Source organism: Alosa sapidissima, chromosome 1 (genome assembly GCF_018492685.1).
Source record: "Alosa sapidissima isolate fAloSap1 chromosome 1, fAloSap1.pri, whole genome shotgun sequence".
Taxonomy (NCBI): domain Eukaryota; kingdom Metazoa; phylum Chordata; class Actinopteri; order Clupeiformes; family Clupeidae; genus Alosa; species Alosa sapidissima.
This window is the reverse complement of record NC_055957.1, coordinates 23,563,988-23,586,341: the sequence shown is the minus strand read 5'-3', so window position 1 is coordinate 23,586,341 and position 22,354 is coordinate 23,563,988. Positions and strand designations below refer to the sequence as shown.

At 43.8% G+C, this 22,354-nt stretch overlaps 2 protein-coding genes across 4 annotated transcripts in view; one reads left to right on the top strand and one right to left on the bottom strand.

The window, feature by feature from the left end:
- Positions 1-1,413: 1,413 nt before the first annotated feature.
- anp32b (acidic (leucine-rich) nuclear phosphoprotein 32 family, member B) lies at positions 1,414-6,668 on the top strand. Its single transcript, XM_042087720.1, has 7 exons — positions 1,414-1,656; positions 4,015-4,164; positions 4,259-4,381; positions 4,609-4,801; positions 4,929-5,050; positions 5,833-5,893; positions 6,007-6,668. Exons 1-7 carry the CDS (start codon positions 1,603-1,605, stop codon positions 6,096-6,098), a joined length of 795 nt encoding a protein of 264 aa, XP_041943654.1. The 5' UTR covers positions 1,414-1,602; the 3' UTR covers positions 6,099-6,668.
- A 2,920-nt stretch (positions 6,669-9,588) lies between these two features.
- The window catches only part of coro2aa (coronin 2Aa), a 33,083-nt gene continuing 20,317 nt past the window's right edge, over positions 9,589-22,354 (bottom strand). For all 3 annotated transcript variants that reach the window (XM_042094625.1, XM_042094616.1, XM_042094607.1), the window contains 11 exons: positions 19,310-19,510; positions 16,699-16,815; positions 16,196-16,345; positions 15,227-15,406; positions 14,719-14,835; positions 13,936-14,040; positions 13,671-13,767; positions 12,693-12,805; positions 12,330-12,420; positions 11,894-12,171; positions 9,589-11,479 (listed from right to left, as the gene is read on the bottom strand). In XM_042094625.1, coding sequence (XP_041950559.1) covers positions 11,348-11,479; positions 11,894-12,171; positions 12,330-12,420; positions 12,693-12,805; positions 13,671-13,767; positions 13,936-14,040; positions 14,719-14,835; positions 15,227-15,406; positions 16,196-16,345; positions 16,699-16,815; positions 19,310-19,510 — 1,581 coding nt within the window. In that variant the 3' untranslated portion in view covers positions 9,589-11,347. The remainder of the gene's footprint in view (positions 11,480-11,893; positions 12,172-12,329; positions 12,421-12,692; positions 12,806-13,670; positions 13,768-13,935; positions 14,041-14,718; positions 14,836-15,226; positions 15,407-16,195; positions 16,346-16,698; positions 16,816-19,309; positions 19,511-22,354) is intronic.

Below are 22,354 nucleotides of genomic sequence, written 5' to 3'. Positions count from 1 at the left end.
TGACTTTTCTAAGAATGTGAAAGTAAGGGAATGACTGTGATAAGAATTTGAATGCTTCAACCAGGTATTTTCACAAAGGCGGTTTTCAAACAAACTGGTTGGTTTCATTTTAGGCCTAAAACCAATCCAAGATAGGCCTAAATAAGAACTCTGCTTTTAAACCTAAATCAAATGCCAACATAAATATAAATGTACATGCTACACCTAACTTCTTAGAACTAAATTGTGTTGCTTTGATTTCCTTTATCTAGCCTATTAACATTATTAGCCCTTAACATTATTTTCATTTACGATCAAAGAAGTAGGAACACAAAACGTTTAATTTAATCAAATTAAATATTGTCAAGGGGGCAAGTAAAGTAGGCCTAATGCTGTTTGACTTGCAGTATTAAATATTCAATTGTTTTGTTTCTCTTGCCTACAAGCTAATAAGAATCATATCGCCAAAAACAATTACAACTTATTTCCGCCATCGATTGAAGGCATGCTCACAAAAGGTAGTCACACTCCAACCCCCATTTTTTCAATTGAAAGTAAAAGGACAGTCCGAAATAATGTTCAGAGTGCCCTCCCCTGGATCCTTTTGGGAGTGGTGCTTACACTGGTAAGTACGCCCATATAAATGTAGGCCATTCAGTTGCAGCTTGAAGCACGACTTCTTTAGATCCGCCTTACTAGGTTTTACAATGATAAGGCTAACCCACCCTGTCTCAAATATGATTTTTATTTTGCACTTGTGACATTTCTATTCGTCATACATGTTGGCAGAAGTAGTGGGCCTATTGCAAACAATAATGGTTGGCTTTCCCTTACAGTGTAGCTTTACAGGCCAACAGCTTTCAAACCGAGCATGTGCAGGAAAGTTCAGACACCTCTCTGCCGTGCACATAGCGGCCACTTCACACAGCAAGGCAAATACACATCCCCAGGCCAGTAGCAGCACCAGCGGCACTCAGAGAATAGTGTGTTGTCGTCTGACTGAAAAGGTAATTGGCACTTGATTTATAGGGCTGCTGCACACCACTGATGGTCTATTCAACAGGTATCATTTTATTCATGCATAATTCATACCGTAGGCCTACGTTTTCCTGAGCTTTAGAGATCAAATTTATACCAAACAGAAAATCATTCAATGTACATGGAACACAATTCAGTTTATTCACAATTCATTCAGATTTACAAAATGAAAAATGAAATACAGTTTGGAGTCAGCTGTAGGACCACTGACACAACAGAAAGAAACATATTTATCAGATTTCATAAATAAAAAACATAGTTACATTTTATTTACTGTCTTACATAATCCAGTAGCTTGGTGAAATAAATTGCAGCGAACTGCTTCATGACGCGGTCGTGTTGTGACTGCATTGCCTGTTTAACTGCAGTGGGTGTTTCTGGCCAGAGATGGCGGTATTGAGTATATATTTGTTTCAGTCCCGTTTCCCTCCATGGTTTCTCCTCTCCCTGAGTAACTTGGCGTTTGGTTCAGTTCATTATACAGTCCCATATTCTCCCTCCATTAGGGGCATTTCTCTGCCTTTTGGACTGACTAGAATTTCCCCGAAACCCAAGAGGAAAAAAGCCAAACTTTTGTAAGGCGCCATGGACATGAAAAAGAGGATCCACTTGGAACTAAGAAACAGGACACCATCTGATGTGAGTGCCTTTTAAGCCAAACCTTTGCTAGTTTTCTGCCTAGCCATGGTGGATCGCTAGCTACTTTTTTGCTTTTCAAGTGACCTGTGTAGCTAATGGTAATGTTAACCACATGGGTTTTGTTTTTCTTGAATGTTATTCAGGCTTACATTTATCATTGTCCATTTAACTTTTTGATCGCTTGCATATTTTTGGTGATAAGGAGGTGAAATCTCAATTCAACTCATTAACGTTACTTTCTAAACCGGATTCCTTTGCCATCCTTATTGCAGCATTTTAACCGTTTCGCAGCCTCCTTGCCCAGCGTTGTCCACACTTGGTGTGTCGGTCCTATTTATTTGTATTTCCTAACTTTTACATCGATGTCATCTGAAGGCTGTGTAGCCACGATGTGCTGTTACACAGCAAGCTAGCTAGATGTAATGGTTTATTTCATACGGAGACCACGGTAGCCATGTTTGTTGCTAACATAACTGCTAAAAATGTGGCGCCCCTTCTTACAATAACGTTAGGATCTTGAAACCTTTGCATTCTGCATTAAATATGAGTTCTGGGAAACTTAATTAGTTTGAGGAAGTCATTTCATTTGTACTAAAAGCACACGGAGTGTGTACGTCCTGTCGCGGTCAAGTAGAAAAAGGGGGAAATAACTTAGTTCACGCAAACCTGCTTTAACGTTAGCCATTGAATTATGTTATTCCACCTTTTGACAGTTACATTTTTTTATAACATTTTTCAAACGTTGATTGATGTAATTCACTGATGTGCTGTAGTGTTTGATGGCAATCACGTGCTATTGGTACTGCAAACCAGTGTGTACAAAACTTGTAAATTCAATGCTATGTCGCTCCAAACGATAAGTTCCATGCCATGTGATGGCAGACTGGCTGATGGCAGCTTCTAGCTTGCTCGAGTCTCCCTCGCTAAACTGTACAGATCGCGCACCGCCAGATGGGTTCCCGCCATTACTCCCATGCCACTGCGTTGCATTATAAACGGTATCAAACGATTCTGTAAGCTATTAAAACTAAGTTATAACACATCAATCCTTGCGTTGTAATTGCACGCAAGAAACTCACTAAATACGCGGACATTCTATACCAAATGTCGACATAAGTCATGACACGCCGAGAGACCGAATCTTAACATCGGCCATAACGTTACTGCTAGCTGCGTAGGGGCATAAAGCCACGTTTAGTGTGGGTGCTTTCTTCATAAGCATGCAAATTTTACTACAGACATGATTTCGTTTAAAAAATCCATGTACATATAATGGGTATCGTATGTACTATACACTAGCAAAGCGTTACGCGTTCAATATGTTTACAAGCTCATATACTCGCATTCTGTCTCAGGAATCGCCATGTTGTCATTCTGCCGTCTTTGATGCTGTTGGGAAAGGAACTCTCTCCATCTTTGTCTGACTAATTTCCGTTCTCAATGTTCCCTCAAAAATACGTTGACACTTTACGCAAATAGTCTATTTTCCTGTTGCTCGTCGTATAAGTGCTCCATTTGTAAATGAGAATGTGAATGAGTAGGATCAAAAAAATACTTCTTAACCATATTTTCGCGGTCCTTCTCGTTGCTCTTGGGTTCATTTCTAATGGCGGCCGTCTGATCCTCGTTGCTGCTCTTCTGCGCGACAGCTCTTAAAAGGGCAATGGCTAGCTTACCAGAGGCTAACAGAATCGTTGCTTTTGTCAATTGTGAGTAGTACAACAGCAGGCCAAGCCTATAGCTACATCATAGCATTAGCTGCGTATGCGCCCTTATGGGAGTGGATAAAGTGAAATGGCTGTTGTAAACGAAAATATCTAACACATATTAAATGTGTTTTATAAGTTAGTTTGTGCGACAGGCTTAGAAGAATTACACTGTTAATAAATTGGTTAGATGTCGAGATTAAGATCAAGATTTGTTTTGGACGTTCTGGGATTGCGCAACACCTTGACTTAAGTTACAAGACACAATTTCAGAAATCACCAATATAAAACTTTAGACTGAAGAAAGAAGAGTTTTGTATTCTAGTCCCTCCTGACTGACGTTAACGGGTTTGCGGAAGAATGTTGATGTCTTTCCTTGGCATGGATTATGTGGATAGATTTGTGATTGTAGTAAGTCATAAACTTTGCCAAGGTAATTGCCACTTGACGTTTTACAATGAATGAATAGACGTGTCTTGCAAATAAAAGTACCTGAACTTAAAAATATCGAAATATTGTCTGTATTGTCTGTGTGGCATATTGTATGTCTCACATTATGTCATTGCCAGTGTGTTGCCTATTCTGGTTGTTTTTGCAGGATTTGCATTAGCTGTTTTTGGAATTCTCTATGCTTTGTTTTCTCTTTTGATAGGTAAGAGAACTTGTTCTCGACAATTGTAGATCCAATGAAGGGAAAATTGAAGGCCTCACAGCAGAATTTGTCAACCTTGAATTTCTCAGTCTGATAAATGTGGGCTTAATCTCAGTCTCCAACCTCCCAAAACTTGGAAAACTCAAAAAGGTTTGTATTTCTTGTTTTTTGTCGTTTTATCATGTGTAGAACTGTGTTTGAGGAATGAAGTTACAATCAATATCACAATCTCTTCCCTCTCCAGTTGGAGCTGAGTGACAATAGAATTTCAGGTGGCCTTGATGTTTTAGCAGAGAAACTCCCAAATCTCACACACCTAAACTTAAGTGGGAACAAACTCAAAGACATCAGCACATTGGAGCCTTTGGTAAGTGAACAACTACTTTGCATGTGCAATTCAGACACTTGAATGCTTCAGATATATGCGTAATGTTTTATATTATAAAATTGGTCCTCAAGACGAATTACTTGCATAGTGCAGTGTATGTCTCTTACACATCAGTGATCAGTGACCACATGTTGAGAGAGTTGATCAGCTATAGTACAGTTGGCCTTTTTTCCTTATGTGCACTTTATTGATTATATTTCCTCTAGAAAAAGCTTGACCACCTGAAAAGTCTCGACCTCTTCAACTGTGAAGTCACAAACCTCAATGACTACAGGGAGAGTGTATTCAAACTCCTACCCCAGCTCACCTACCTGGATGGCTATGACATGGAAGATCGGGAGGCCTCCGACTCTGACGGAGAAGTTGATGGTGATGGAGTTGATGACGACGATGATGAGGGTTAGCTTTTCTTGTTATCTTAGGTCACCCCTACCCTCACTGTTGTTGATGTGATTGTTGTTCTAAATCTAGAATTCTAGTTATTGTGGCTCATCTTGGTTCGACTGCTGTTCATTATACATAACAGAGGGAGAGGAGGAAGAGGACGAAGATGGAGAGGAGGAAGACTTTGATGAGGAGGACGACGATGACGATGATGACGATGATGAGGTGGAAGGAGAGGAAGATGATGTCAGCGGGGAGGATGAGGTACAAATTTGTTTTTAACCTTGCAGATGGTACACAATGGGCCCAGGGTACTCTAAGTGCATGATAACTCCGAATATGTAGGAAACCTCCCAACAGAAGAGCCCTGCTGGAGAATGACTCTATAGGACTCCTCGGTTAGGTCAGTTAGACATGGGAAGGTGGGCTAATGTAATTCTCACATTTTTTCAGTGATTTTCATTCCATCACAATGCTCCATTTCTATCATATGGACTGCATGCTCCTGTGTTATTAAAGATCCTGGCGTCTACCTTCTGTAAAAGGAGCCATAGACATAACCTCAGGTTATACATAAAAATAGAAGTGAATCTTAGGAAGACCGCAAGGTCGAAACGTTATCTGCCAAATGAGAAAATAAACTCTAAAAATTATATCAAAAAAGAATACCAAGAAGTGTGCGAACTTTTTTCACAAAAACTTGACTCTTTTTTTGTTAAGCACCTGGGATGTGCACAAAATCTCCTTGCAAGTATACATAAAATAGGGCCATAGAAATAACCTCAGGTTATACATAAAATAGCCAGCTCCACTTCCACAGGGTGATTGTTGCTCGCAGCTCTGAATGAACCTTAAACTCATCTAAAATACTCATCCTTTGCGATCTGGCCATAAATATTAGTCATCCTTTGGTAAAAATGGTATTACATTTCCATTACATTACTCCACCTTTCCATGTAAATTAAAGCTTGCTGACCACAAAATGGGAATACCCAGCAGCCCTCTTAAGTACTGAAGATCATTTTCTGTTTCTGAAATATTTTCAGGAGGAAGATTTTGGACATGGAGATGTAGATGATGAAGACGACGACGATGATGACGACGAAGGTGAGTGTCACTGGTGTTTTCTCAGCTGTGTGATTTCAGTTCTGGACTGCAAATGTAGTGTTATGCACAGAGCTAAACTAAACTAAACACTGACTTGCTGTGGGGTCCTGCAGATGAGGAGGAGGAGGGTGGCAAAGGCGAGAAGAGAAAGCGAGAGGCGGACGACGAAGATGACGACGACGACGACGATGAGGATGATGATTAAGAGCCAAGGAGCCAATCAGTTACCAACCCTTCCCTCCCCCTCCCTTATTTGCCATCCACCGGGCCACCCCCACACACTCTCGTCACATGCCTCCCGCAGCGCTGAGCTCCCCGAGGGGCAAGACTGTATCGAATGGGTGGGGTGTGTGGAGATGCACCCATGGAGCCGGGAGCTGAATGAGGCCTCTCTTGAATGGCGGCTCACTCGGCATTCCACAGTTTCACTGTCAATTCCCTTTTTGTGTTTCACCGAACCCGTGTGAGGACTTTGGGGACTGGTATCTAGTTTTGGGTCTGTGCTTTTAATATTTGTTGGAGAATTATGATTTTTTTTTTTGTGTTGTTGGGTTTATTTTTTTATTTTTGTGTTTTTTTTTTTTTATTTTGTTTTTTTTTCCTTCTCCTAATTTCCCAATAAGATTATTGCTATAGCAACCGTGTCAAGGAAGCCATCATTTTAGTGTGGCAGCCAGTGGCACAAATCAATGTTGTAGCTACATTTTTACTTTCTGTATGACAAAAAACAAAAACAAACAAAAAACAACTTTGTAAATAAAATGTTAACATTTTACGCTGTGCTTTCCCTGCCATGCCTCTATCGCTTTCTCCCCCCAACCACTCCTCACCCCCATTATTTCCAAAGCTAGACTGGAGGTGTAATTGAAGTATTGGTGAAGTGGCAGTCATGCACCTTATCTAGAGCCACTATGCAGAAAAATGACTGGGAGGAAAGCACTCAGCATTTTGAAAACTACCTCAGATTTGGTGTGGATTACTGAGTATTTACCCTTTAGACCTGGAACAGAGAGTTGGATACATTGAGTTCCCCGTACAGATATCTGCCTCTTACAAACCATGGCCGCACTCATGAATTTAATATTGATGTTTTTTGATTAATTATTGTCATTCATGTATGTGTGAAAGTGTGGCGTAGGCTCGCATAAGGGGGACTCAAGAGCAAGGATGTGGACAGCTGGTCCAAGCAGAGGCGTGTCGCTCAGGCTGTACTGTGAACTGAGACTAGGTATTAGATGGAATCGTGAGTCTTATGGTATGTTTCATGCTGAATTCTGTCCCATTGACAGATTTATGTTGCAAACACAATTTTGCAGGAGGATTAATTTTTTAAAAAAGAAAACCCAGATGAACAAACACCCCTGTCAAGCTACAATGATAATTTTTTTTATATAAAACTTTATTTGATATTGTGCTCATGGTTGTTGTGTCTTTACATTTCTTAACATTGCTGTTTACATGGTCACAACTGGTTGTGAGGGTAGGACATGGATGTCAGCGGAGACCTACAGTGTCGAGGCAAGCATAATTACGGATAGATGGGGAGCCTTGCAATGTTTTAACTAGACACCATTTTTCTGGACATATTCACCTTCATGCCTCCAGCCTGGCTGAATTCACTGTGTGTGGCAGACATTACGCCCAAGGGTTATGCTTGTATGATGGGTTTCTCTTTAGCTCCGCTGCCGGTGTTCGATGCTGCTGCTCACCATTTGTACCATGTACCCAGATAACTTTGGTCCATAGGCACACATTTTTATTGAAATTGAATATATAGGCATCAATGCAAAAAACACCAGTTTCAGGTTGGCTTGGTATTGCAAGGTCTAGAGCTCTAGATTCTAATCTCGGCAACATGCATGCGAGATAGATGTAACTTGGGACATTGCCTATGAATAATAAATAGTTTGGCTCCTATCGACAATGTAGAAAAAATACTGTCCCCATGGGAAAAACCAAATATTCCTTGTTAGGCCTACCTAAAATCACAGGAACTGGATCTCTGATCTCTTGTGGAGAAAATATTTATACATTATTTGCTTTTTGTATCAACATATGTCCAGCTGTTCGTTGCCACTATAAAATAACAGTGCAATGACCTGTTCTGTGTAACTAACTATCTTTGGAGATGTGGGACAATGTGAAAGAGTTTGAGAGACATTTGAGAAGAATCCATTGTAGTGGCAGTGACGATGTAAAGCTAGTACCACCATGCAGGAATTTCTGTCCATTTCCAATGTCTGAGAACAGTGACTAAGTCACATTAAGGATCAGCTTGTCACCATGTTCTGAAATTGGCTGTGTAAGAAAACGATGGATATTGGTTACGCAGTATTGTTATTACAATAATATTTTTCAAAAAGTGTGAAGACTCATCTCTTTACCTTGTATCTAACCAGTTAATCCTCCTTACAGAATCAGGGGTTGTATGTTTATGGTTAAAATGATTGTCATTACCCTGTTAAAATAATTTAGTCTATCACTACTGTTAGTATTTATTTATGTAGGCTATATGACTACTGTAAACTATTAATTTGTAATATGTATTATTATTATACTTCACTTTGGACAAAAGCATACCACGAACCATTACCATTATATTATTATTTCTATTAAAAACAATGGCCTCCCCTCAGAGAAAAAGATGGCCTCCCCAGAGAGAGGAGAACAGCTATGTGGATGATCCAGTGAACTTATTGCATGATGACCGAAATCTTCAAATAGGTTTAATCAGAGACTTTCTAATGTTAAGACACAGCACTCAAAAAATACTCCATAGAAATGCATGGGGCTAGTTTGTCACGCCAATATGGCCGTTGTCTACACATATCCCACCCCTTCCTCGGCAAAACGTCAACATGTGAATACATTGAGCCAATCATATAGTGTGTTGTGAAGACATCGCGCCAATCATGTGTTGTGATCTCGCCGCTGGAGCAAGATTGGTGTAGTGAAGCCTTGCGCACGCGCAGTTCGACCCAAAGACTGTGCCCGATAAGTGCCCATAAAACGTTGGTATATGGCCGCCGAGTGGAGGGACTTGCCTAAAAGGACTTTGGTTTAATGTCTTTTGAGGTTGGGGTTGACAATAAGATATATTATACCGCTGTATGTTGACATGCGTTCCACAACTGCCACTGTCACTATCAGAGTGCAGCATGTGCATTCCATAGAGCATAGAAATGAAACCAGGGAGTAGAGTTTGCCCTGTGGCCTTTGCTCAGTGTAGTAAATGAGTAAACTGCTGTCACCACCATGCACCCAAGAGTTCAGTTCCAACAACGCTGGCCTCCGAGAAGACGGCAGGGATTACTCTCGCATTCCAAGGAGAGTGTCCACATCCTGACCTAAATCCAGTAAACCGCTCCATTGGGTTCACAACTGCAGTGGATACATATTTAAAAATGGGTAGTCTGCTGGATATGTGACGCTTCAAATGCTGGAATTTGTGTGTTATCCTGTAGCTTTGCCATCATTCATCACATTGTATGAGTAATCCATATTTACCTCTTTAGCATTTCACTTGTGATGCTATTGGTCTGTTAATTGGTCTCTTAAATGTTAAATCATATCGTTCAGTACTCATACCGAAGAGAAGATGTCTATTTCATGACTTGCTTGAAAGAACAGCTTACAGGCATTACAGAAGAGGCAATACTGATTCTAATTTAAACATGACTTGTCTTTCAGCATCATTGATCAATACATTCAAACATTTTTATTGGAATTGCAGCACATTCTGGTGACACCTGACATGAATATTGACATAGAAAGAAAGATATTAACATATTGGTGGCACCATGTAAACAACTGTATTGAAGTAAATGGTAAAGCATGTTATGTATTGCAGCCACACACATAGTGAACAGTGTGCAGGCTTAGTGCACTGGGTTTGCAGTGTTGAAAACTTCTACACACATCCAAACCTATTGCAATGGAAGTGCCTGAACTGTGGCTGATTGTAAATGATGTGAACATTTCTTTCATACTGAAGATGAAGTCTCAGAAGAGAAGCGCCCTACCAAGTTATGCGTAGTGACCAACATCCAGATTGAGGAGTTCTACTTCTGTGTAATGCAAACTTTACATGGGATCCTGTTTCTATGTCCAACAGGGTATTTAGATACTAAGCTATTTGTATAATATATAAGGGATAATAAGGGATATTTTTTCATCATTATTCTTTTAGCTAATTCCACATTTCTCATGTAGAAAATAAATAAATGGCCACTCAAACACACTGCCCATCATTGGCTACCCGTAGACTGGTGAAACGCTCAACAGTATCTGGTCATCAGTCATCACTTGTATGGTTTTTTTTTTCATGAGGTGCTTCATGTAATGCTTGTCTGCTAAGCCTTTGCACCCACACTCCCACATTCAAACATGTCTTCTCATGTCATCCTCAAAGCTCTCATTTTGTCAACACACCAGCCCACTCACACATACAGTACAGCAGTTTAAATAAGCAAAATACACATCAAAGAGGCAACAATTTCAGTGTACAATACCATCACAAGATGTCTTTGCCTTGAAAACATGGTCCTCAAACCTACATCACTGAGGCAAGTGCAACTGGTAATGCAATCTTGTCATTTTGCACTGCACTATTCAGTGCGACGTTAGTCCGATGTTGATATGATGTCCACATTTCTTTAAAAGGTGCTATATGGTATTTATTGCCCTCTACCATCCTCGACATCCAAGTGCATTGTAAATTCATTGTACAACATTGATGAGCCTTGTCTAAATCAAGGGTGTACACTTAGACATCGCCAACTACCTTTTTTGTGGAGGAGAGAAAGCAAAAAAGTAATAAAAAGATAAAAAGAAGACATATTCAAAAGCCTAAAATTAGATGTGTTTTGAAAGCATCATATTTTACCTTTGCCTTTAGAGCAACAGTGTTATCATAGGTCTAGTTGCATTTCCCCCAAACTACATATAGCACCTTTACAATGATTACTTGGAAATATACACACTCTTTTCTGTGAAAACAGGCACATACATTTTAGTCCAAAAAATATCAGCCACAAAAATACATTAAACTTGCATAGCTTTTGAGCTTAAAAAAGAAATGCAGAGGGAGGCTGTACTGTACAAAAAAATGATCCCACTGAGACATATAGCACATCAAAAAGTGATGGAATATTAAAGGAGCTTTAAAACAAGACAGGGGATTATGGATGTGTATGTATGCGTATATGGGCTTTTGCATGTCAGTAGTGGGGTCAAGCATAGTCTCTTGATACAGTTGAAGGGTTGGCTTGTAAGTTCGGTATGAAAGGATGGGGCTATGGCAGAAGAGCCCCATAGTAATAGTGGGCAGCTTGAGACTACAGCCCAGTGGTCCCTGGGTCAGGCTGGAGCTCTGAGGTTCATGTGTATTGTGTCTCATGTGAGAGTGTGTGTGTGCAAGAGTGTTTGTGTGTGTGTGTGTGTGTTGCCTCCTTCTCAGTAGGGTCCCTGGGAGTTCCTCACGTTTTTGATCTCCAGCTCCAGCTGCTTGATCCGCACGTCCCTCTGACTCAGGAGCTCCCGCAGACGCCGGATCTCCTCCTGTTGCCTGTAGAACATTTGTCGCAACTACACACACACACACACACACACACACACACACACACACACACACACACACACACACACACACTTTTAGCATAATATTGGATACCATTACACTTCTTTCACTTTCCCAAAAATATTTCTGTTTAATTCATTGTAACTAATAACATTGTTTTCACACCTGAATCTGATTCTGCCCATGTTGAGGCATTTACAATGTTAAACATGTGAATACGTCATCAGTATATCAATATAACATCAGTTTTCTCTCAAATTAAGTAGTGAGTCACTACTAAATTTGAAATCATGTTGGATCTCTAAGCTGATGAACACCAGAGGAATACTGATTTCTCTACATCCAAGCAGCACTCCTGGTGAAACTCATTTGTGGATTTAATCAGTATTCTCTCCTCATGGCAGCCACGTGTTGAGCCCCACCTCATTCTCTGTTTTGGGTGGCGAGCTCTGCGTTGGGTCTTGCCCGTTGCTGACAGCGCTGCCATTCTTCTCGTCCTGCCAGGGCCGCAGCTGGTTGGCGGGCGGGGGCTCTTTGTTCTCCTTGGTGTCCAACTGATTCTGAATGTAGGACAGCTGCAGCAGGCCCGGTCGGCTCTGGGAGCGTCGGGTCTCCAGCGAGCTGCTCAGGGCCTTGCCTGACATCAGGTCGGACACGGAGTCGGCCTTGCTGCCTGGCTTCAGGGACATCAGCACAGGCCCTGTGGTGGACAGACAAGCAGATTAGCGACAACAGCACTCCCATTTGACAAGCTACTAGGCAAGTTCAAACTCTTTGACCACAGACATGCTTCAGGACTGCGGACAACTTCTGAGGTCTTCAATGAGGTCTCATTAAACTGAAACACAGACGACACACCTTTGTCCATTCCACCCAGCCACTCATCTGCAGTCATGGCGGGCTCATTTCCAGCAGTCATTGGGTAGATGTCTTCCTGGTACGTCTCCGACTGTAAAAAGAACACACCAGCCACTGACTTATTAGTTTCCCTGAAGTCGTCTTTACCCTGACCTCTTTGAGTGGAGCGAGTCTGGTCATCAAGATAAGCTGATTTCATAGATCTCAATCATGTCTGTAACGTCATCCTCTCCATGTAAGAGTCAGTATAAGAGCATTGTCATATGAGTGTGTCATACGGTGTGTGTTCACCTGCTTGTGGGCATGTCAACTACATGAATGTGTAAATGTAAATGCTTGTACTGCACATAGGCATCTACATACCCTGCGGGGGACGATCATGGAGAGAGGCTCAATGATGCTCTTGATTGTCACTAACTTGTAGAACCTGAAAACCTCACATGAGCTCACATCCAGCCCACGTTTTGGCATGAAACCTGACAGAGAGGGAGGGAAGGAGGGAGGGGGTGGGGGGCAGAAGAGTTAACATCAGAGGAAACAGACACTACGTTTTGTCATTTTATTCACTGAGGGATACACAGGCTATTCCATGAGATCCCATTATGAGTCCCTAGACATTAATTGTCACTAATTGTGACACTAATTGTCACGCCAAATCATAGAAATATATTAAATAAAGCACAGCAAGAATAGTGCTACGCTTCTTCTCAATGATGATCTCTCACAACTCCCCCCCCCCCCCCCCCCCCTTAATAAGCACACATAATGACCCTTTTCTACCACACACAACTGAAAATCCAATCCCACAGGAAGTGTAAGGGTCAACGTGGGGACATGGATTTTAAACAGGGAGATTTTATACACATTTGTGTTGACTCTACATGGTTCTCATTTGTTGTAGATGTTGAAATCACATGTTAACCCAACCATGCTTCCTCTGCCATACACCTTGGCACTATTAAAAGATAGCACATTCTTTACAGGTATGAAAGTTACAGTTAAAGAGACTGAAATGATCGAGCTGGTTGTATTCCTCTGTTCCGGAGCATTGCTTAGTGTCATACTAGAGCATGACTTCAATCCAAAGAACAACAACTGCTCTTCAGAGCGGGCCATGCACACTTTGTATGCTACATAATAGTCAACGAAACTCAGCATTAACATGTCAAGGTTACCCAACTCATGTGCTACAGGGAAATGAAGTCCCCTTTCCTAGTCAAATAAGAAAGGTGTTTATTTGCACATCGAATGAATACAGGTGCACTAAAGAAAACAAATATCTGCTCACAATGTGCTGGTGTTGTTATAAAGCTCTGCTAAGAGAAGACAGAATGCACCTACCCATTCCCTTCTGAGGTAGATGTGAGCGGTACTCTGTGAGAAAGTGGACGTAGGGCTTCTCTGAGCTGATTTCATAATACCTGATGTTCCCATCACCCTGAGAATGGAAAAAGAGGAGGGGACGATTCAGACAGTCAACAAAATACTCTGCAATATGATACAGGGTCTTCACTTGTACTGCTCTAAAGTTGGATTAAATTGAATTCTAAAATGGCTTAAGATGAACAGGTGCTGCAGAGCGAAAGTAGTTTCTCGACAGACGCACCTTTCCAGCCAGATACAGCATGTGTGTGTCAGGGTCGTAGAAGGGGAAGATCACACCGGAGGAGCCGTCCAGGTCATCTTGCAAAAGAGGAGCCGAGAGATCCTCCTGCACACACAGAAAAACAATCATTTTTTGAGCTCCTCTTGCATTTTACTGCTGTATTGACTGATTGCTGTAGCAATATGTCCATGACACACATCATTTTGGACACTTTTGTTACCCTATCAGTGATGTTGGGGTGGACTATTGGGCTCTCTCAGTGTCTATGCCAGGCACCATCATTATTGCTGTATGTTGTACATTCTACTGTACTTGGCGTTGTCTTGTTGCTGTCATGTTGCTGTATATTGTCCATGTTTGCAAATTAGTTTCCCCTTTGGGGATTAATAGTTAATCCATCCACCCATATATCATCCTGACCACTCTCTCTGCTGTGGTAGTGTTGGCTGTTAAGATTTTGCTTTTTTAACAGATACACATCTAGATCCAATGAAAACATGGCAAAGCATTTGTGAAGCATTAAAAAGATTTAAGATAAACCCCTAATCCTTGTCAGCCATAATCCCCCCCACCCCCCACACACACACAAATATAAAAACTACAAGCAGCATTCAATCATAGCCATTAAAAACAAAGATAGAAGTACACAATCAGCTACAAGCACATGGTCATTAAAACAGATATACACTCATGAAGGGAATTGAAATTAAGATGGGATGCAGTTACACCATCCCAACACTAGAGGGCAGTCCACTATCTACTGAGGCTGAGACAGCGCCATACCTGATCCCAAAGTGCAAACTGCCGATGGTTCCATCTGGAGCATCCAGTGGAGAAGAGCATCTTCATGTTCCCCAGGTAGAGAACTTTGCTGGCCTTGTGGTTCTTACAATTGTTCTCCTGAGACCAAACAATGAAATTAATTACCCTATACAGACTACTTCACAATTAGGAAAAAAGCAGTCTGATAAATGAATGATTTACACAATTCTCCCAAAATGTCTGTAGTCGCCATAGAGGGTAAAGAGATGGTAAAACACATGAAGATGGTATGTGTGTGTGTGTGTGTGTCTGTGTGTGTGTGTGTGTGTGTGTGTGTGTGTGTGTAGTGGCTGTAGGGAGAGCAGGCGGGAGTGCTGAGGCTGCCTGCTGATCTGATCCCCTGAGTCTTACAGCTCCATACAGAGGCCCCCTCATGCGGAGGTGCTAGTTTTAGATGTGTGGTGATGAAGCGGCAGCAGGAGAAGGCAGGTACACACACACACACACACACACACACACGCACACACACCTGAAGCAAGGCTCCTGTGCGAGGGTCAATTATGCGGATCTTCTTGTCCTTGCAGGAGGTGGCCAGTCGGCTACCATCCATGTTGAAGGACATGGAGAGAACCACATCTTGGTGCACGCTGATTGTCCGTATCGGATTCTTCATGACTTGCTCTGGGCTGTCTAAATTCCAGATCATGACCTGTATACACACATCCACATACACACAATGCAAATGATTACTGAACTCATATATGTAACCAGACCCTTTTCCATGCAAATAAGCCCTGAGACGGTTTGTCTGACAGGCCCAAGCCCAAGCACTAGAGGCAACGTTAACAGTCACTTTGAATTGTGAGATTGCTAAAATGTGTCAGACTCCGTGTTTCAGAAAATATATCCTGATGGGCACCATTCAGGCGTCTAAATTTGGAAGTCAAACCATTTGTCAGTACAAGCATGTTAGTTCTCAAACCTGAAACTCAGACATGGGTTGAAGTATAAGTAAGTATATATACTCTTTTGATCCCGTGAGGGAAATTTGGTATTTATCCCAATCCGTGAATTAGTGAAACACACAGCATACAGTGAGCACACAGTGAGGTGAAGCACACACTAATCCCGCCGCAGTGAGCTGCCTGCATCAACAGCGGCAATCGGGGAGCAGTGAGGGGTTAGGTGCCTTGCTCAAGGGGACTTCAGCCGTGCCTACTGGTCGGGGTTCGAACTGGTAACCCTCCGGTTACAGCTCCGAAGTGCTAACCAGTAGGCCACGGCTGACGGTATGTGTCAGCAGAAATATTCAGATGCTAATCACTTCTTCTAGAAATGTGCAGCTATAAATGCCAGGATTACTTAACGTGTGTGTACACATGACATGTACATGGGAATGGGAGTGTAGGTTTGTGTGTGTGTGTGTGTGTGTGTGTGTGTGTGTGTGTGTGTGTGTGTGTGTGTGTGTGTGTGTGTGTGTGTGTGTGTGTGTGTTTACCTGGTAGTCATAGCCAGTGCTGAAGAGTATATTGCTGGCAGTGGGGTGCCACTCGATGAGTCCTACTCTGCGTGAATGCCCTTGGAGCTCCTTCATAGGCACAGTGATATTCTTCAGGACTCCATGGTTTGGTATGTCCCATATTTTGACCTGAATCACAAACATACACATTTTACTTACCGGTATACTGTATTTTATAACACTACTATCTTTACATCTCCCCAAATCCCCAAGAATGTGAACACTGTCTTAACCTGTTAAATCTACACCTGCTTGATAAGCTTTCATTACAGTTCTACAGTTTAAACTCATTTTCACAGTTTTGTGCGCAAAACAAAAGGACCAGCTTTTTGAACTGTTAAAGGAATTCAGGGAATGACCAAATTCTCTGCACCCCTGAAGGAGAAGTAACTCTTGTGAAAGGCTCTTGTTTCATAGGTAACTTTATGACGAGGTTAAAATGAGTGACAGAGAGAAGTCATGCTTGGGCGGGTGGGACCTACCGTGGCGTCCTCTGAGCAGGAGGCTATGCAGAAGTCATCGAACGGATTCCATTTGATGTCCAGAACATTCCCCCTGTGGCCGGACACTCGTGGGTGATGCGGGTCAACCTTTCCAGTCTGAGAGCAAGCACACATGGCAGACAGCCAATCAGAGACCTATATAGAGACCATGTGCTATACCGGCACTTATTAAAAATGCTATGTCATTCCCCATCATCATTTTTACACACATTAAGCCCCACCCGACCTCATCACCCCAGTAAAATGGTAACGTTCAAATATTATTTTTGCATTTCTTCCACGTTACACTTCCCCTGGATCTTATGTTGCTTTAGTTTATATGTAGGCCTGTTTATGACTTGTATGTTATTGTGTGGCTATTTATATGTAGGCCTGTTTATGACTTGTGTGTTAGTGTGTGGCTATTTTGTATTGAATGTATGATCATCCAAAAAGAAAGGCATTGATAAAGACAGGCAGAAAAAGACAGATTTCCTCATGCTGGTCGCACCCCATCTGCCATGACTCTACCCCCCACTAGTGGGGCCCGGCCCACACTTTGAGAACCACTGCACTATACCCAGTGTGTGTGCATGTGTGAGCGAGAGAGAGAGAGAGAGACAGATGGACCAGACATGCAGGATGACAGGAATATGTGTGAATGAAAGGTACTCTTGATAACCCGTGAATTTCCAATAAGTCTGTTTTCAGCATTCGTCCTTGTCCTACAGGGCAGTTAAGGTGAGACTGTGCTAACAAACTAATGCTGTCCTCTGAACGCCACATGGCACTGATCTCCAACTGCCCAATCAAAGAACGGATGACTGATCCCATTTGAAGTGGTAAGGAAATGTGGTCTGTCACAACTCCCCTCTTCACATGTCGGGGCAGGAATGTCGGCATACCGAATGACTCCTCTGTAAGGTTTGCTGGAGCAAGTCAGAGCTCAGGACAACACACAGCTAGGCTGCCAAAAGAACATTGAACAACCATCATATGAACTGAACCTCGAAAATGTCTCAACAGAATAATTGACGCACTATAAACTGTATAATCTGCAGAGTAGCTTTCATCCTGTACCCATGTCAGATTAAACACACTTGTATTTAGGGATTAAAGCCAGGAACATTTATGTGCCTGAGGTTATCAGAAATGTTTGAATCTGTTATGTATAATTATCTATATTCAAATCTTTAACAGCCTGCCCCACGCCTGAATGTAATTCCCTGTGGTATTGCAGAGTTATAGTGTCAGGTGGAAATTCACTCCAAAAGGCCACACATTCCTAGGAAGGCATTCCGTTTCATGAATCAGCATCGTGCTCTGAGGTAACTTTTCCAGGGATTGGTTGAGAGCATGTTGGGCAATTCCAAGGCTTATTCAGACCTGCCCGGCCGCAGTGTGCCATCTCTCCACCCTCCGTACGCGGGAGCTGAGTGGCGATGGACAGCTCTGTCAGAGCAGTCGCGCTAGGCGTGTGGAGGTGCAGTAGGCCAATGAGGTCATGGCACACCTGCCTGGCACTGCCCACAGATGAGAGCATCCTGATGTCATGGCCTTCACCTGTGACTCACAACTACACTCAGTGCACAAAGCATGTCCTCTACAGAAATGGAGAGAGAGAGAGAGAGAGAGAGTAGAGAAGTAGCCAAGTAGAGAGCTAAAATGTAAGGGAGACAAAGATACAGAAGTGTAGAATAGATAGAAGTAAAGAAAAACTACAAAAAACAGACTGGTTCATTCTTCTCTGGAGAGCTATCTAATAAGCTCATCTGACACTAAGGGGGTCAGACAGAGCAAAGGACAGAGAGGACGAGGGGCTACAATTTATGGATGGGATGACTGGCTCATGGTGTGGACATTGGAGAACAATGGCCCAGTCATCCCACAGACAAATCCCCCGTTTAGTGTGCAGCGGCCTGAGATTGGAGGGAGATGCACACCCTGGCTCCCACTCCTCCACTCACAACCCCGCCATTCCTCTGGCTAGTAGGTCATTCCTGAGGGAGTCAGACAGGGACATGATAAATTCAAAGGGACCTCTAAGAGAGGGCAAGTCAGGAAGAGGAGGAGGCGGAGGAGGAGGAGGAGGAGGAGAGGACAGAGGGGGGTGAGAGAGAGAGAGAGGGATGGAGGGAGGGAGAGGGGGAAAAAGGAGTGTTCTGTATTTATTGTGAAGAGCACAATAAATTGTGTGCTGATATGTAGATGAGGGGGTGCCCTCTGGAGAACTTGAGAGAACAGTGAAATCCAAAACAAGCAGACTGCTCGCTCGCTCTCGCTCTCTCTCTCTCTCTGGCTCAGTCACACACACATGGTTGGGGGAGAAAGTGAGAGAAGAAACTAAGTGTAGTATGATGAAGTATCTGATCTGTGGATTTGCCCAAAAATGACTTTTCAATGGCTCCATTAACAGGAGTGAGCCTTTATCATAGTCAGCAATACTCTGAGAGAAATCATGTGGAGCTACAAGTGCAGTGTGTACAAAATATCAAACAACAACAAAACCTCTTCATGCTTAAGTCAGACATTCTCAGCTGATTTCACTTCAAGTGCACTGCTGCAATTCTCTGTGGAACTGATGGTGTTTAGAGAAAGGGGCGGGTCTTACATGGTGGATTGACAGCACCAGGAAAGCTCCGCCTCCAGCACATTCGGTGATGACGGCGAGGAAGCGTGGGTTGACGGCGCATAGATGGTTGTCATGGACGCTCCGTGTGATGGGCACGCCATCGTAGCAGTTATCTTTGGTGGCGGGCTTACCGAACACGTGGCGGAACTTGGAGCTGCGGTACTGAGGACGCCATGTCATCTGGGAGAGAGAGAGAGATACAGGGAGAGGGAGAGAGAGAGAGAGAGAGAGAGAGAGAGAGGGAGTGATAGAGAGGCAAGGTGGATGGTGAGAACCAGCTAACCTTCAACTGATAACATGTTAAATCCAGTAGATCATCCAATCTGTCATCTATCGCACAGGTCACAGTCATGCACATCTTCGCACAATAGATGAAACCTGATCCACCTGAGCACACAAATGGCGAACCTTCCAAACACGTCATTTCACAGTCCACTGTTGACAGGAATGACCTGACCAGATAATTACCCAGTGATTTCATTACATGTCTTTTGTTCTTGTTTTATTCTTTTTTTTTCCTGCCGTCACAGGGAGCTGACCTCGTGTTGGACAGGACCTCATGACAGGCCCAGGCAACAGCTGACACAGGCACAGCTCATCACCAGGGCCCCAGTCTGCTGCTCCGTACAGAGGGGCTGGGAGGAGGTTGGGGGGGGGGGGGGGGGGGGCTGGCTGAAGGGCGTATCCTGCACAGGCACTGCTGGATGAATAAGTCATCTGGGAGCCTCCTAAGTGCTTCTGCAGCGCCAGCGAGCGAGCGAGACGAGCCAAGCCGTCCCACGCAACCAGGGCCCTGTCTGCCCTCCGCATTAGCGGCCTAAACGGATGGGGCTGATGGACAGACGGATGGGCAGGAAACGAGATGTCAGTCTGCGGACAGGCTGGCAGAGGGCTCTCTGAGTGGGTACGTGTCTCTAAGAGAGGTTTGGCAAGTGACAGACGAACAGAAACAAAACAAAAAAACGCTTTTTTTCACAACCCCTCGGCAGTGCTTTTGATGACATCACTCGGCCTGTTGCTGCGGTTGCAGCTGGACAAGGGTGTCAGTATAAAAATGCTCATTTTTATAGTGGGCAGTTTGACGTCATGCTGGAGCTATAAATAGGCTGGTGTGGGCACTGGCCCAGGGGGAAGCCAGCATGGGGACTGCTGTGGGTGCGGTGCTTCTGGCTGGTGGCAGGCTGCAGCTCTGAGGTTCTCACCTCCTCTCTCCCCATCCGTCTCTGTCTCCCTCTTCCCATCTGTCTCTCTCTCTCTCTCTCTCTCTCTCTCTCTCTCCCCCCATCTCTCTCTCTCTCCCTCTCTCCCCATCTCTCTCTCTCTCTCTCCCTCTCCCCGTGCATGATCCACCCACTCAGTCTAGATCACATTCTGCCCCCCAGCACATGCCACTCATGCAGGAATGCTCTTTGAAATGACGGAGAATGAGAGCACTGACATTCCCTGCTCAGCTTTGCAGAGACTTGAAGCAGAGATGCTCAACATTCTCTCCTCTGCAGCTGTGAGAAACTGGCTCTGCAGGTACCTCTCTGTCCTCTACTTAGAAACAGACTCTCTGAAGTCTGAAGTCTGATCATGGGGGAGAGAGATCAAGAGACAGACAGAGAGAGAGAGAGAGAGTGTGTATGCGTGTGTGAGAGCGGTAGTCATTATGTCACTGTGTCAATTCAGGCTTGGCAAGAGCTGGAACTGCAGCTGATAGTGATCAGTCACCCACCCCTCTATCAAACCAGCTGGCCCTGTTCTGTTCAGCAGCGCAAAAACAATTACACCTGCAGCAGCACACACGCTGTTCTACAGTTCCGCCACCACAGCTGTGTCACTCGATCACAGAGCCAAGGTCACGTCCAGCGGTCTGAGGAAGTGGAGCCGTGGAGTGGACGGGGGAGGGGAGCCGGTATAAAATGACATGATGCTGATCCCCGTCACTGTCAGAGTAACACTAAAATAGACAAGCCTCACGGGGACAGGCCGACATAAGCATCAAGAAAGAGAATGCATTACTGCAGAAACGTTTGGTCTATTCTTACACCCTAATGTCTCATTGATTTAAGCATGGCCAAACTCTGGAAGTGCCTACAAATCTAATTTGAGGCCGCATCCTACAAAGAAAAGCTGCGAAAAAAAAAAACAGAACATACTGGTGACAGAAACCAGAGACCGAGTTCAATGCTATATGACGATGCCGACGTCTGTGACTGGGTTCAAAGTCAGAGCCTGACTTTTTTCACAAATGATCCATTTAAGATGATGACTATAATTCATACAAGCCTCCACAGCTTCAAAACCATCTGTTAGCATACCCCTTCTGCAGAAACTCTATTACCCTCAACCCAAGCAGACCCATTAAAGCACTTTTACCGCTCTTGCCTTACACTGGGTCAGAAAAGTCACTGGCTCCAAAGTTCAGCTGAAGTGCTAAAGGTGTAAGCTTGACAGCGAGCCCTGCGTAGAGGTTTACACCCACGCCAGGTGGGCAGTAGAGCTCCCGGCGGCCCCAGGCGCGCCTCAAAGCCCCGCAGTAATCTGTCTCCTCTCTCCACAAAGAGCACATGTGTCAGAGCGACAGCGCCACACTCTAGTCTTACATGCAGTAGGCCTCCGACAGCTCAGGGGCCGTCTGCCATGTTTTGTAAGCGCTGAATAAGAAACACGAGACGTGACCAGGTGAGAGGATGATGTGTGTGTGGAGGGGTGTATATGTGTGTGTGTAGGATTGTGCTACACTCTTGCTCCAGTGTGTTTCTACCACTACCACCCCACCCCCACCACCACCCCCCTCCCACCCAAACACAGACACACGACAGGGCTGTGTCCAGCAGGGTTTTCACTGAAACCAAACACCACCACTGGGAGGAGCACAATGGGCCTTCCGTACAACGCATGGCGTAAAGGATCAAGGTGCAGTGACAGGGGATGCAGGCTAAGAGTAAAGAGTGTGTGCGTGTGTGTGTGTGTATGTGTGTGTATGTGTGTGTGTGTATGTGTGTGTGTATGTGTATGTGTGTGTGTGTGTGTATGTGT